At 41.2% G+C, this 17,471-nt stretch overlaps 1 protein-coding gene across 1 annotated transcript in view; it reads right to left on the bottom strand.

Moving 5' to 3' along the window:
• The window catches only part of ciita (class II, major histocompatibility complex, transactivator), a 28,310-nt gene extending 13,776 nt beyond the window's left edge, over positions 1–14,534 (bottom strand). Inside the window, exons 1-13 of the mRNA XM_084072290.1 lie at positions 14,291–14,534; positions 12,466–12,513; positions 11,752–11,814; positions 10,184–10,246; positions 9,951–9,995; positions 9,180–9,251; positions 6,154–6,216; positions 5,920–5,985; positions 5,106–5,318; positions 4,487–4,537; positions 2,787–2,900; positions 1,241–1,303; positions 423–637 (exon numbers count right to left, since the gene is read on the bottom strand). Coding sequence (XP_083928416.1) covers positions 423–637; positions 1,241–1,303; positions 2,787–2,900; positions 4,487–4,537; positions 5,106–5,318; positions 5,920–5,985; positions 6,154–6,216; positions 9,180–9,251; positions 9,951–9,995; positions 10,184–10,246; positions 11,752–11,814; positions 12,466–12,513; positions 14,291–14,327 — 1,113 coding nt within the window. The 5' untranslated portion in view covers positions 14,328–14,534. The remainder of the gene's footprint in view (positions 1–422; positions 638–1,240; positions 1,304–2,786; positions 2,901–4,486; positions 4,538–5,105; positions 5,319–5,919; positions 5,986–6,153; positions 6,217–9,179; positions 9,252–9,950; positions 9,996–10,183; positions 10,247–11,751; positions 11,815–12,465; positions 12,514–14,290) is intronic.
• Positions 14,535–17,471: the final 2,937 nt, after the last annotated feature.

Raw genomic sequence — 17,471 nt, 5'->3', positions numbered from 1 at the left:
GAAAATTGTCTTAAGGGAGGACCGGCCGGCAAGCGGGCGGACCTCTGACATGAAAGCCTATGTCACCATGACTCAGCCACCATATAAGGAGTTCCAAATACAGCCACGCCCAAATATGGAGTGCGTTGTCTAACCTCAACGTGTCGTCATGGCATCAGGCGCAAACAACAAGGACTGACAGATAAAGAGATCTCCGTATTAGGCATAAAAGGGACAAGGACTGACAGATACAGAGATCTCCAAATATGGGCATAAAAGGGACAAGGACTGACAGATACAGAGATCCTCATATATGGGCATATCAGTCTGACGGTGTGACGTAGGTGTGAGGGCTGCGTAGCAACCCGAACTCCTAGTTTTAATAATAATCAAAAGTAATCAAAACTCCTCCTGGAGCTCATCCGATGAGACATGACCCTCACCTGGTTCCGCCTGACAGAGTTCTGTTGCCGCTCGGAGTCTCCCATGGGGACCAGTTCCTTGTCCAGGTACCTATGGGTGCTCTTCCCTGGAAGGATCGTTCTCTCGACCAACTGTACATCCACGTAATGAGAGGTCAGGCTAGTACCCGCATCCATTTCTTGGAAGGTTTGTTTCACATGAGCTTTGGCTTGTTGAATGCAGTCCCTCACATAGTCTGGAGAAATGATGAAACATGAATAAATGCACCATTAAATACAGATGTACTTTTATACAAAGCATTATCTGGGCTGCAACTAAATCAGAACTGTAAAGGCCAGTCCACACCAATGCAACTCCTTGCAACTCCTTGCAACGTGCAACTACTTCCAACTTCTTGCAACCATTATCCCCAATGGCAGTTGCAAGGAGTTGCATTGGTGTGGAGAGGCCTTAAAACAGTTTTGTTGCCAGGAGTTGCGACTAGTTGCATTGGTGCGGTCTGGCCTTAATGAGCTACTGTAACAGTCTGTCTCTATATGCTTTTATGTGATATATCTGGCTGCATTCATGCTTTTGTAAACGATACACACAGTAGTACCAAATTAGTATCCTGTAATAGAAAAATAAACCAAACTAATAAGCAGACCATTCATTGCAATGGACAATTTCTACACTGTATGCTTACTCCGCCGTACAACAATGTACAACAAATAGCCAATTGGCTATTTTCACCACATGACACCATTGTATGACAGAGTATGAATCAGGTTTTAGAGTTAACACATTTGGCTGTGTAAGCAATGAGACTTCTATAACAGCTACACCTCAAATAACTTACCATCTTCCACAGTGGGGGTCAGAGGAGACGGGGGGAGAGGCGACTCTCTACTGGGAGACAACTCTGAAATACAACAGGTTAAGTCCTGTTATCATAATGTGGTGCTACACAGGACTGGACACCTTATTCTGTGAGTAAAATCTAAGCCCATAGAGGTCAGGCTTCGAGTCTATCAACTGCATTACCCGGGAGAACGGAATTTGTCACATTGTCACATCTCACATTTGTTTATGAGACACTACAACCGAAACGTTCTGTAATTATTCTGTTTTGGGTTTTCTATCATCTGCTCCCCTCTTACACATGCGGGAAATCCCACTCTGGTTCTACTCACCACTCGCTTCTCAATCAAGCGTGAGAGAATGGGCACTATTTTAATCAACATCATTTACTGTTTCTCCCTATTAAAGCTATTACAATCCTTTCATTTTATGTCTGTTGTCTCCCTCCCGACAGACAGGCAATAACCACAACACTGAACTACAATAAAGATGGCGGTGCATCTACTGTTCAATCTTGTGCATTGTCAACGAATCTGTGTCCTATCCAACACCAAGGTCGATATACCTCAGTGGAAGAGTAGGGAGACCACCTCCAACCACTGCACATGTGCTAGTTATATTGTATTAACATTCTCAGCCATATAGATTGATTAAAACAACATTCAGAATCAGAATCAGAAGACTTTATTGCCATGACATGTGAACATGTTAGGAATTTGATTTGGTACAGCGGAGACAGAAACAACACTCCCCAACACCACAGCAGCCATGGGCGGCGCTATCTTGGGCAACATTGTATTCATTAAAATAGGGCCTGGATTGTAGAATTGAGAATAGAAACCAGTAGGAGGAGCTCTATGCTCACCACGACTCCCCGCCTGAACTCGTAAACATTCGAGAGAGATCTTTCAGAAACTCTCTCTGGCTTGTCAAAATGTTTTAATTTATAAAATACAATTCAATTGTATTTATTGTGCCAAATCACAAGTTGCCTCAATACACTTCACATTAGAGTAGAACAGTCAAGACTATACTATACCCAACATTCCCCCCATGAGTAAATGTTTGACGGTGGTATCAAGGAAAAGCCCCTTTTAACGAGAAGTAAAAGTGAAAGTTAAACTTCTGTAAACAAATACTATTTTCAGAGAAAATCACTTTGTTACACCAACATTGTTCTTGTGAGGCACTTTTCTTGTCATTGGTGCTGTACTTATAAAGACTCCTATTTCCCTTTGGCCAAAGGAGCTGTATCATCACACTGGGATATGCACACAAGCAACCAGTCTGCATGATGTGGCTTTGCCACAGAACACTGCATGATGATTTGTGTGTCTTCGGTCATAAAGACAGTAAGTAGACAGTAGATTATCTGTTCGCGGGATGGAGTGGCATAGGAGCGATATTGTCTCTGGCTTTCTAAAAAGACACTTCTTGCTATACAGTAAAAAGATACTGAAGAAGCAGGCAATAAATGAAGACGTTGGGATGTGTTACTTAACTATACTGGGGAAAAGGAATGAGTCAGGTAGAAGTATTCTCACCACTACTGGGGGAGACAGGGAGGGTTGAGTTGGGAGACAGGGCTTTGCTGGTGGTGTCTGACAGAGAGCCTTGTGGAGAGGAGACCAACAGGGCTGGAGCTACAGCACCGTCCACTACAAACACAAGATACAGATACATTATTATTAATATTAAGAACCACTCTTCAGATCGACTTTACACATGATACAGTAGTAGTACAGTACACTTCCTTGGGTGCTTAGCAATGCACCAGTTACATTTGAAGTCGATCGGATAAACAGTTCTTAAGATATGTAAAGGACAGACAGACACATTTGCGGCACCCCCTAGGCAGAAGTGAAAGCGCAGTTTCGATGTCAATTCATATTTGTAAGTAAAGTACTTTTAGCTCTGTGTTGTTCAGATGCCTTCAATGTGTGATTAAAATTTGGGGTAGATCAGAAGCTGCATTCATGATTTAACCAATAGATAGATAATAACAAAACAATAACAGTTGCAATATAAGTGTACAAAGATAATGCAATAAAGTATGGCCAATAAAATAATCACAAAACAGGTTAGATGATAAGAAGTCAGTTGCTAACAGTTGTCCTCAGACAGAGGGGGAAAAGCGTTCTCCACTGAGGAAGCTGCAACAGTGAAACTCTATCACCAAGGGTGCAAAGGTTAGATGGAATGGTGAGAAAAGCATCAGTGAGAGGAACAGAGAGTGGTAGTGGGGCAATTATGCTATGAGGCTAAAGAAATGTGTGTGTTGCAAAACCAAAAACATAGAATGTGCCCCAGGCATAGGAGAGAAAAGCCAGAGGGAATGGAAGAAATAACAGCTGGGGGGTCAAATTGCCTACTCATAGCCCGTAGAACACTTTCAGTCAGGAACAGGATCTCACCTCATAAATAGATTTAACCATTTATTTCAACAAATGGAATATAGATGCCGTTTATGGCTCCGTACTAAAGATGTTCCCTAATTTTAACCAAGCAGCATGTTATGCAAAACATCCAATACAAGAGTGAGATTAAGCAATACATTGATTTCAGTTTAACTTGTCAGGCAGACATAACATTTCAGTATATCCTTTGAGCCATGCAAGACTGTGCACAAGAAAGGTGGAGGCTTTGGTGGTGGAGGCACTATTGCAGCAGCAGCAGCAGTGTGTAGCACAGTAGCAGCAATGAGAAGCAGTGATTGGAAACACTTATTCAATCAGCAAAATTACATTTGATTGCAGCTGGACTCCCATGTTTTGCATGAGCTATAACGCAATGCTTAATTATAGGAACACTTCAATTTTGTACAACTTTATCTCCACACCATTTCTGTTTTCTCGCTCTGTCTCAGAGACAGGCAGTGGAGAGTTTGAAAATGTACCTGTCGATGACATCATCTGTGGGTATTTCAAGCTAATGGAAACCACAGCAGTGTCTCTTCCTGGAATGTTTTGGCACTATAGAATTAGGGGCGTCCATAGCTGAATGGGTAGCGAGGCCGTCTGGGATAGGGACAGATATTTAAATGACGATCGTTTTCAGCCCCCACGATTAGCAGGATATGACACCTGAGCACTGTTGTGAGATGATTCATGTGTGTATGGATCTGCACTGGTTTCTATATTAGATTTATAAATGATGGCCAGAGTCAGTAGACAGACTGAGGACTGATATTTGGAGATACGGTTGAAAAAAGTTGAAGTGTTGTTCCTCCAAGTCTCTTTCTCACCTGGGGACAATGGAGGAATCTGTGCTCCACAGGATGGTGAGGGAGCAGGCACTGTAAGAGAAACATAGCTTAGACTTAGAGTATGTAGATGTTATACACACACACGCACGTGCCAGCGCGTGTGTGCACACACACACACACACACACACACACACACACACACACACACACACACACACACACACACACACACACACACACACACACACACACACACACACACACACACACACACACACACACAGTGTATACATCAACAAACACGGGACCACATGACAAAAATATGGACATGCATGAACTGACTCATATGGTCATACACACTCACTGTCATTGACGCACACACATGCACGCACACACACAACACAACACTCACATTTTTTCAGGCATAAAGGCAAGCACACACGCATCACATACACATACACACGCATCGCATACGCACGCACACGCGTACACACAGACAGACAGACAGACAGACAGACACACACACACACACACACACACACACACACACACACACACACACACACACACACACACACACACACACACACACACACACACACACACACACACACACACACACACACACACACACACACACACACACACACTAACTCACCCAGTATGTATCTTGATGTGGAGGATAGTGGCAGGCTAAAGACTGGATGAGGAGATAGTACAAACTGATACCCTGGGCTTTCCGGGAGGGTGATAACCTGGATGTGATGATGGATAGAAGACTGGAGAGAAGGATGGAGTTGTACAATACTTGGCGGAGGTGTATTAGGGACCTGGACCTCAACAGGACTCAGTTCTGATCCTTTATCACTGCCTGCAAACAACCAGATCAAAAAACAGAACTCTTCACTCTTTGTCAATTTAAAGATCAAACCATTTTGTTTTATGACCAAGGACTTTACACAAGTGTATAACAGCTGTTACTGGAAACATACTGTACAGTACCACATAACCTCCAAAGCGCCTTTTAACAAATTATGTATTTCGAGTTCAAGGCTTTAGTGTTGTTTTGGGACACCAATACACACACGGCCACGCTGGGCCCCGTGCGCGGCTGGGGTTGAGGGGGGCGTAGCCCCCCGAAACTCTAGTACACTAAATTGTAAAGGGAAGCAGAGGAGAGAGTTAATGTTATGGTTTGATGTAAAGAGACTTGAAAAGCCAACTTCCTGTTTCTGTGACCGCAGCAAAAGGGAACCGATCAGGACAGGCCAGAGAACCCATTTGACCTGAGCTATGTAATACGTTTTTCACATCTGTTTGCAGAAATCACAGACATTTAAATCCCACACACATTGCCTGAGTAATCTTGGCCTTCATCAACCTAAATCATGACACATAATCCTTATATCTACACAAACCTTATTTGGTTTTAACATGACACATTGAAGCCTGAAATGATAGAGTAAGCTCACTTGTTCCTCTGTGGCGTTTTGCTCTGCAAGGAGTTCTCTGGGCAGCACACTGTTCTGATCTGACCCCTGGATGGATAGACAAATATTAATGTAATCTTAGCCTTCATTAACATACATCTTAATAACAAACTTTATTTGCACAGTGTATCACCTTTCTACATAAACCTTACATTTATATGAACCTTGTTCTGTTTAACATGGTTCACTGAAACGGAAATGACAGAGTAAGTTCACCTGTTCCTCTGCTGCGTTTGGCTCTGCAAACTCTCTGGAAAACATAGTGTTCTGATTTGCCACCTGGACATACAGACAAACAAAAATGAAACAACCGTAATTAATCACAGTGTTCATTTAACGGTGGGTCTTTTTTTCATACTGGAGAGGCAGTGGACATAGTTAAAATATGCACTGGTTGGACAATGATTCAGCTCACAGCCAAAGACACACCTTGTTGGGTATCCTATGCTGAAACTTGACACTGCATAATCTAACCATGAATGCTGCACTCATTAGTTCAGAGTCTAGATATGGGGTTGTGAAATGTGAATATGAAAATCACACCCTGTGTGAAGTGAGTGGTGCCTTTGATGAGCCCCGTATTGACCCCCGTATTGATGTTGTCATCAATGTTTGTGGACAGACATACATACATACATACGGACACACGGACAAAGTCATGTATAGGAGTGGTTGCCTTCGGCACCACTCAAAAACTGGTTCTTCTGTTCTAAATAAATTATATGACTACTGTAACAATAACGTCAGATTATTTTAAGATGAAAATCCTGGCTGCTCAGGGGCACATGCAACCATAAAGTACAGATATACTTACTATATGGAATACTGGTTACAATTATTGGATATGATGGTTGCAATTAATTGAAATATATATTAGTTACAATTAGTGGATATGATGGTTGCAATTAATAATTGGATAAATGATAAAAGAATATAGCGTAAAATATAGCGAATACATTGAAAATCAACCTCCACAGCCCTAAAGGTCTTTACACACCGGGAGCATTACGAATAAATGATTCGAAAATGGGTCGTGGATTATTCATTTGGTGATGCCTCATTCATACAGGTTGACGATTTTATTTGCTGTGAAAAACTGACCTGATAGTTAAGCCACTTTATCGCCTTATTATATTCACGTTCTATGTGGATGCACTCATTTCACAAACAGAAATTTAAATTCATGTGAATTAAATTGAAGTGTTAAATATCTCTATATTCTGATAACAATCATTGCTAGAGTGTTTGTTCAGTAACAGGGGCCTCCATTTTTAGGTCAGATTACAAACTGTATCCAATCACAGAGAGAACTCATACAAGATGCAGGATAAACACTGGAAGTGATGACACAAAGAAATGAGCAGACAAATCTCAAACTTGAATGCTATAAAATTGAAGCTGATAAATGGACACTCTCTTCTGATTGGCTGAAATTGGAACCCCACCTGATAATGTATTTTCTGTTTATGAAAGAGATGAAGGCACAGGGAGAGCCCTGTTACTTAAGAAACACTCTATATCAAGGATTACTATCAGAAGAGCTTCAACGTTTTCAAAAGGTTTTAATGATATCACTTACACTACCTTTAATCGTGCAAAATAAACGCTCATGGTGTGTAAGGACCTTAAGAGTGAAACACAGGAACAGATAAGAGTCATAAAATAAATATTACAACATAAATGTGTCATTTATAATTATTATTTTATAATTTATAAATAAGTTAGATGTCTACTCTGCTAGCCTGTACTGACAAAGGCTAGCATTTTGACACTACTGTGTCTCCATCAGAGTCAAATTACACTGATAAAGCTGAAGAAGCGTCCAGAGCTTTGCTGATGTCTGTTAATAAAACATTGACTGAATTGCAAGTGTGTCTCTACAGTTAAGGACTTCTGGCTTGACATGTTGCTACTGAAACTACTATTATGATGTGTTTTCATGAGAAAGTTGATGTCAGATGAAAACATACTTTACAATTGCATCACATGTCATGGATCTATTAAATGTAATACACTGTTTTTCCATGTCTTTAGTGGTAGGTAATAAGTGTTATAAGAGTAATAATCAATACATATAATCAATGTATCACCGAAGCAGAAGCAGAAAATCAAAAGCAACACAGATTTTCTGGCCGGTGATGTAGTTGTGGACATAAAAAAACCTACAGTGATTCTCCCCTCTGCCATTAGGGTTCATTGCCTCAATAACTCCTCAAGAGCCAAGCCTTCGCACAGTGAATTCTGGGTATTTATGAATCAAACAGCAAAGTGTCATGTGCAGAAGTGTGTCATTTTCTCAGTTGCCTCAATTGTATGTAATCATTCATCAAGTTTCTGCATCTATCGACATACTCTAGTGGAGCATTCATTTAATTGAAAGGTTGGTTTTAAATATACAGTACAGTTGTGTGTGTCCAGGCTGTAACCATGTCGTTTCAATGTAAACAAAACAAGACTGAAAGGGATTATGTGTTTATCTGCAATCCTTGTTTTAATGAAAACAAACGTTACCAATCTGTGATATGGTAAGTAAGCCTTGCAGAGTCACGTGGCCCATAGTACAGGAGCCTATCTCCTGTAGCGTGAGGTAGCTTGATGTACAAGTACACCCCCTGGACATGTACTCGCAGGGACTCACCCCCAAACCAACCCTTGATTCTGAGTGCCAAGCAGGGAGGCATTGGGTCCCATTTATATAGACTTTGGTATGACTCGGGCCGGGGATCAAATCCCAACCTCCCAGTCTCAGGCTGGACACTCTAACCAAGGCCACTGAGCTGGTATCTGTATAGTAGAATATGTTAATACAACTAGTACATGAAATGGGGTCCAAGAGGGAAGCACGCACATCTCCAAAAATTCCACAGGTGCTGGACAAAAATACGTACAATGGAGAAGAAGGGAAGTCCGCACACTGATCTGTAACTCCAAGAAAGGTTTTTATTAAGGCGACAACGTTTCGAAACGTTGTCGCCTTAATAAATACAACTAGTACATCTGCAGTGGCTGGAGGTGGCCTCCCTATACTCTGAGAAATTCAGACCCTGGTGTCGGGTAGGATATCTACTGGTTCGACAAGTAGTACTACGGTCAATATCTCCCCTGGTCAAGCATGGCTTCTGTCTGGGAAGAACAGCGATAGAAGTTTGGTCTCCCTGCAGGGGTTACAATCTCGGGTAGGACATGAAACTTATGCATTGCAGCTTTAAAGTGAGCCGGTTAGTTAACTTGTGTTTATCTACCTCTTGGCCTCTTTATCCTTTCAGACCTTCTGAGTGTCTGCTTTTCCATGGCTATTGGTATGGCAGCTTTATCTGCGGGCACGAAAGAGGAAGTGAGAGTCAGTGAGGAGTGTGAGGCGGGGTAGACCAACCTGTCTACACTTCCATTCTCAACCTATTTGGACAGAAGCAAAATACACATTATGCCACTCCTATAAGCCAAGGATAAAATCACATTTAAGTATTTTTAATCCTTTCCCAGCAAGCACAGTCAGGACCCGGACCAATCAGTGACGTCTCGATTGGGGCTAGATCAAGTCAAACCAAGACAAGTCAGATCTGGCCCAGTCATTGGAATTGAAAAGCAAAGAAAGGTGAAGGAAAACAAATCCTTTGTTTCATCTCTGTTATACAGTACAATTTGATAATCTATCCAGTGGTAAGTCCAAATGGTTCCATTTGAACACTTTTTACAGTGTGGGGTTACACTATACTGAAATTCCTTGTAGCTCTTTGCTGTAACTGTGATTATCAATATCTAGATAACATACCAGTAAATGCTAAGATTTCCTTGAATCTAGTCTTTAGGGAACCCCCGTTTCTCTGTCACAAGGTTTCAGTTGTGGTCTGATGAGGGTCCCTGCAACAAACCGTTGAAATATATAAAAGAAAAAAGTTTTCTATTGTTTATCTATTTCCTGTTGTAACTTTCTCTCTATATATGTGTCACTGCTGCAGCTAATACATAATAAACATAATCAACCAATAATAAACATAGAAGCCAGTCCTTACTGATGCTGTCTTCCTCACAGCCCAGCTTGTCCCAAATATCTGGATCTGAAAGACAGATGTGGGGGATCAATCCAAGGGTGACACTGTGTGTGTGTGTGTGTGTGTGTGTGTGTGTGTGTGTGTGTGTGTGTGTGTGTGTGTGTGTGTGTGTGTGTGTGTGTGTGTGTGTGTGTGTGTGTGTGTGCGCGTGCATGTGCAAGCATGCACGTGCGTGCGTGCGTGTTGGGGGGTACCTTTGAGTAGACCTTCAATGATTGAATCATCTTCTTCTCCCATACCCGGTAGAACCAATGTGCCTAGAGACAAAAAGACAATTAATAAATATTAAAAGCCTACATGCTGTTAAACATGGTCAAATTCCTGGTTGCTATAACTGGTTGTTGTTGTTGTTGTTGTTTTTTTGGTATTATGTTAATACCAATCTGGGGCCTATAGGTTTACCGAGAGACTGCTTTGTAAGTTTTCTAGAGAAAAAAAAAATGGTGGTCTGATAGAAATCGTACGTTTTGGTAACTCACTCTATTGTATTTGCGAAAAGCAGGTCTATTCTAGCTGGATGGCAACCGTATGAGGTTCCCAGTTTGATCCCTGGCTCCCCCTGAGTTAGTGTCGAAGTAGTCTCGCGTAGCCAGACCCCACAGAAAATGAAAAACAGCGACCTCTGCTGTTTGTGATCATTGTCTGTGGGGTCTGGCCGGAGGCAAATGGAAGACCAGTGCGCAGGGAAACCCCGGTTTCATGTCTGCCCTCAGCGCATCACTTCCGGTTGGTGCGACTATGTTTTCATTCCCACTAACAATATTTCTACACGGAAAACTAACACCACTTCTCCCAGAGAACATGGATGGTTTTGGTTATAAGCCCACTTGTTTCTATGATGAAAGAGTAATTTAAAATGTGAATATCTTTCCGTGGTTTTGTCCGCTCCGAGGACGCTATTGTCAAATTAGTTTCGGCTAGTTTCGAGGGGGGGAGGGTGGATGGACACGTGAATCCCGCCCACTACATTTGATTGGGTAAAGCGCGGCCTGCTTCCTGATCTGAAGGCACGCCCACTTGTAGCCAATGCGCACACGTTATGACGAACCTCCCCGACAGATTCCACCGCAGGGCATAATCTGTTCTTGAGAGATTAGTGTCGAAGTGTCCTTGAGCAAGACGCTGAACCCCTAATTGTTCCCAATGAGCAGGTGCCTTGCATGGTTTCCTCCGCCATCGGTGTATGAATGTATGGGTGAATGTAATGCACAATCTATGTAAAGCACTTTGGATAAAAGCGCTAAATAAAATGTTCTTGTTGAAATCACAGACATTAAACATTGCTTTTAGCTGATCATAAAAGTCAACCTTTGCCGTTGGATAGGGATACAGGCAGATCAAAATAAAAGACATTTCAGTTGATAGTGTGACTTCCACATGAATGAATGTATTTGCAAATTCAGAGCAGAAATAAGTGCTGATCGTTGAGATACAGTAGGTTGCTCATTTGAACTATAAATGGAAGAAGCCTCCTCAGACAAGCTGAGTAAGTATCAGGCCGTGGTTATGTCTGTAGACTTTAAGTTTGGCATTTGCCACTTGTACATGTCCATATATTTGCTATTTGCAGCTTGTCCTTTCAAAGAAAAAGGCTGAACATCATCTGCAATATTCTGCTGAATCTCTGCTGTTACAGCTAGGCAGCCATGGGTGTGTGGAAGAGAAGATGCTCTTTGTATCCTGTAAGTCTTAATGTGTAATATTTGAATCTTATAATGAATAATACATTTGCTGGCTTCAAATAAAGCATTTAAATGTGTACCTTTGAGGAGGGCATCAATATTCTCATAATCATCTGCATCTTCCACATCCTGACGAAGCAAATCTAAATAAATAAAAAGAATAAAATAAATAATAAGCAAGATTAGGTAGATGATGAAGATAAAGACTTTCGGCAGATGAAGATGATGAAGTAATGGGAAAAATAAACATAATTTGGTTGTTCACAGAGAGATAAGAACTCAACCTTATAATAGTGAGGGAGTATCACTGTTGTTGCATTCACAAAAGGACTTAATTAGGCCTAATTCATGGTTTGGAAAGCTGGTGCCCCCCCAAAGCATCTGAGCAGCCAGCAGCTGGGTGAAGTGAAACTGAATTTCCCTGCGTGATGAATAAGGTCTACAAAGAGGAAAATATTATGTAGAGTTGGCTATTTCATTCATGTTAGCTGTCAAATCAAATTAATAAATTGCACTAAAGTCATTCCATGAAGCATGGCAGAGTGTGAAAGGGGATTCCGCCAAATGATCCTGATCACCCTGACCTGCTCAATCTTATTTATTAATGCTCAACTTTATTGACTGATCGAGTATCGGCCTTCATGAAGCAGTAGGATCCAACAGCTATGGTCCCTTCCACTGTCAGCATAGGGATTTTGAAACACAACTATGAAAAGGCTACATTTTGAGTGAGTCAAAATGGACAGCAATACAAATAATGTATATATAATATTAATATATAAAAAATACTTTACTCAGCCAATAGCCGCCACACTCCAACTCCGAGCCCTGTATCCTGGTACCTAATGATGTACACACACACACACACACACACACACACACACACACACACACACACACACACACACACACACACACACACACACACACACAGTCACACACACACACAGTCACACACACACACACACACACACACACACACACACACACACACACACACACACACACACAGTCACACACACACACACACACACACACACACACACACACACACACACACACACACACACACACACACACACACACACACACACAGTCACACGCACAGACACACACACACACACACACACACACACACACACACACACACACACACACACACACACACACACACACACACACACACACAAATTAGCATATAAAGGTGCAAACACTGATCATTAACCACTTTTTTGGACATGTCTTGTTAATACCCATCCATTTCTGCTGTTAAACTCTCTTTGATAAACCTGTTTTTCACATTGAAGAAGGGCACACTTTTCTCATTTCCTCATTGCATTGTTAACAGCCACAATGCTGCTAGTAGTCAAAACAAAATTATGTGTTGGGTGTGTTATTTGATTGTTGTTTAATTGAGCTGAATTTTAAATCAAATAATAATAATCTCAGTTTTAATTCATGGGTCCGTCCTATATTAAAATTGGTTAATGGGAGGGCTGGCTGGCAGACCACGGCCACGTCACTCTGACTCAGACATAACCATAAACAAACCTAATAGCCCATATATAGTCTGACTAGTCTGACTAGTCTATATATATATATATATATATATATATATATATATATATATATATATATATATATATATATATATATATATACATACACACACACATACATATATATATATATATATATATATATATATATATATATACACATACACACATACATATATATATATAAAAGCAATTGTTTTAAAGCCTTTAAAGACTTTAAGACAATCGGCAGAGAGACAATCTGTTGATCTCTCCCTGGCTGGAAGTCCCCCAGAAATCCTCAAACTTAACTTGAGAACTTGAATTCCCCTCAGTTTAAATAACGTTAAATAACGTTGTTCGTTAGCAAATCAATGAAATTCAATCAACCTAGTACAAAAAAATATATAACCTTATTCGCTAAAAGACGCAAAACGAGACAATTATATTTCATTGTGAATCTGCAGGTGCGCATAGGCGCGGCCACTGGCATGAAATAGGCTAGCCCTGAAACATGGATGAACTTCAACTTAGTGTTTGCACCTTTTCTATTTATGGCACGTACATCTAGGCCTACTTCATATTTCAAACATAAAGTGCTAATGCCATGGCCGCAGATGTTAGAATTCTGTACGGTTCCTCAGAAGTATCCGTATCTTGCGTATTGTTCAATAAAAAGAATTGTAATCCAATTGGTGGCCATTTTCTCCGTATTTGCTCAAGATTTCAACTACGCAATCCTATCGGTTGGAAGGTGTACTGCACTCTAATACATTATAACTCTATGAGGAAATAACCACCGATCGGATTAAAATGTTTTTTATTGAACAATACGGAAGATATGGGTACTTCTTCAGGTCCGAACAGAATTGTAACATCTGTGGCCATAGCGTAAGCACTTTATATTTGAAATTTGAACCTTAATGTAGATGTACGGACCGTAATTGGAGAAATGCAAACACCAGGTTGAAGTTCATCCATGACGGTCGACAGATGACCGTCGTGATCCATGGCTAGAAAAGGGCTAGCCTATTAAACTCTGGCAGAGACGTAGCCTACAGACTCAGTGCGGTGAAGTTACCTGTCGGAGTTTCATCCTGCAACGTCTCCATAATCATCCTATGGATGCTGTCTGGTCCTATCAGATGCTGCAGCCATATAGTTCCTGTGCGTCAAGGAGCGCAGTGCTGCGCAGAGGCACAATATACTGGCGCTCCATGCTGTGCGCTTTAGCTTGTATAGGCTCTGGAACGACGCTTTTACTTTCGTTCTTGAAAAAGCTCATATTCAATAATAGACGCCATATCGGGTTAGATTGATGTGATATTGTGATACCACCACTTCACCTCAATGTGTGGGAAATATCCCAAGGTGAATGAAGGGACTACTGAAGATCAAAGATGCCCCTGTTATCTAGGCCAGTGGTTTTCAACCCTTTTCATGCCAAGGACGCCTAAATTGATATACATTTGGCCGGTAATTTTACTGTGCACCAGGAAGCAACCATATCAGAGTTTATTATGATAAACTACAGTAGCTGGTATTTTCAGTCCAAGGTTATTTCAACACAGAACTTCTCAAATATCAACAAGGTGCACAAACACCAAGTTCTAAGTCAGGATAAAAGATCAGCAGTGAAATAAGAATAGAAAGAAATGAAGCTTTCATTGTATAAAAGTATCTCTCTCTCTCTCTCTCTCTCTCTCTCTCTCTCTCTGCTTCACATACCTGTCAGCACCAGTCACCATAAAAGACCTACCATACCAACAAACACAGGCACACAAACACATTCCTATCATGGCACGACAGTAGTGGCACTTTGCTCACATGGGACAAGGCAAGCTATGGCAAGCTTTTCTCTCTGTCACACACACACACACACACACACACACACACACACACACACACACACACACACACACACACACACACACACACACACACACACACACACACACACACACACACACACACACACACACACACACACACACACTTTTTATCTGTGTACTATTTGTGAGGATGAAAGTGAGTAAGAGCGGGAGACAGACGGGGGAGGAAGGAAAGCTGCAGTAAGTTTAAAACGAAAATAGAAGAGAAAATGATTTGATTCCTCAGGGAGGAAGAGAGAACAACCTACTTCTGATTAAACAGGAGACAGAGGAGGCATTTTGCAGTTCCCCTCTGGAAATGAAAGTGATATTTTAATGCATATTAAAATGCATTCTAATACAAAACATAATATGTTTTGGCTTGTTTCAAATGGTATCCTCACGTACTCAATTCACGGAGACATTAAAAGACAGACAGATATACACTACTAAGCAGAACATCATATGAACATTTTAAAGGTAAGAAGAAAAAAAAAGGTATGAAAAAAAAAGAGAAAAGACCAGATGCGGTACTGTATATAGTTAGACATACACATACGGAAACAAACCACTAATTAAGTACAAGCACTTCTTTGCTCTCGCTGTATTGCAGCATACTATACTCAAATATATAATATAATACATATATAATACAATCCCACACAGTAATAATCTCAGTTTGGGATACATTTGTACACTCTCAGAGTTAAATGAGCAGTAAGGATTTTACTGTGTACATTCTACCATTCTTACTGTGTAATTCAGACTTGGTTCAGGGAGTAGGACGCCCTTGCCATGCATAGTCCCGAGTCCAGCTGCAGGGAGACCTCTGCCCCGCCATCCTGAGATGTTCTGGGACGAAAGGGGAGAAACATCAAGAAAGGATGGCTTGACCCTGCAGCTGTTACCCATAAATGCTCAGACCATCCTGCCACCAAGAATTACCACCAAGAGGAGGAAATTGCAACACCTTAATAAAGCATCTTTGATGCTTATTTCACAAGGCAAATTGAAGCATTTTCCCTCAAAATAGGACTTGCTGTATACAATTTAACGCTGCACAATGTAACTTTCCTTTGCTACCCTGGATTTGAACCCGTTTTTTTTGCACAAGACAAGTGCTGAAATGTTTACCATTGAGCTAATAGAGCCTGCCTGCTTGCTCAGGGGATGAATTGAATCTTGACCACCAGGTCATTTTTTTTGTCAGATCCTGTGTATAGGTGAGACATGACCTTTGACACGATCTAAATGTCTCAACAGAAGAGCAGGGAGACAAAATACAACCCCACCGATTGTATAAGTTATATTGTATTAACATACTCTAGCATACAAATTGTATTCATTAAAAAAAAGTGACACAGTGCCACTTTAACTATCAATTGCAGGCATATATATATACTGTATAATCTCTAATGAAAGCATGTGTTATATGCACTCCCTATTTAGATTCCAACAACATGTTGTGCAGTGAGTAGGCAAACTGCTCTCCCATATCCCTCCATTGTCTCAAAATGAAACAGAAAGATAAAGATGCCGTCACAGTTGGAATGCCACCACACCCACCATACAGTAGCCATAGAAACACGGTTGCATGTTTCTCTAGACAAAATAATAAGCAACCTGGACACAATGGAAGGCAGATGATAAAGAGCAATACAGAGAATTCTCAGATTTACTTTCCCATCCTGCAACTCTTCATCAGCGTTGCAGTGAGGGGTCGTAGGAAGAAAGGGGTCTGGGGTCTCTGCTGCAATGTGGATATATAGCCGCACACAGACAGAAACTCTTCCTTGTGTTTAGGACGTCTGTTGATAGAATGGTAAATTTTATATAGCGCTTGTTTATCCAAATCGCTTTAGATAGATTGTGCATTACATTCACCCATTCACACACACATTCATATGCCAAAGGAAACCATGCAAGGCACCAACCTGCTCATCGGGAGCAATTAGGAGTTCAGCGTCTTGCTCAAGGACGCTATGACACTAATTCTGGGAGAGCCCAGGATCAAACTGGGAACCTCGCAGTTGCCATCCAGCCAGGGCTGCCAACCCTCCTGTATCCTGCAGGAGTCTCCTGGATTTCGACCACATATCCTTCTGGACTCCTGGATTGTCATTTCCTGGATTTGGTATCAAACTCCCAAAATTCACCAGAACACAGGAAATTACATCTACTATGTTAAAAAAAATAGAATAAAATCGGGGGGAGGACCCCCAACCCCCCCACTTGGGGTGTGTGGTCACTGTATGCAATCATACAGAGATATTCACGTAATGACGTGAGGCTACAGTTAATTGAATATCAAATGATGTTAACATTGTACCTCTATATAAACTTTAGGGCAGGGGTCGGAAAGTAAGGCCTCTTATACACAATAATAATAAC

This window comes from Gymnoscopelus microlampas (genome assembly GCF_963454915.1).
Source record: "Gymnoscopelus microlampas genome assembly, chromosome: 11".
Taxonomy (NCBI): domain Eukaryota; kingdom Metazoa; phylum Chordata; class Actinopteri; order Myctophiformes; family Myctophidae; genus Gymnoscopelus; species Gymnoscopelus microlampas.
This window is presented reverse-complemented; position numbering and strand designations above follow the sequence as displayed.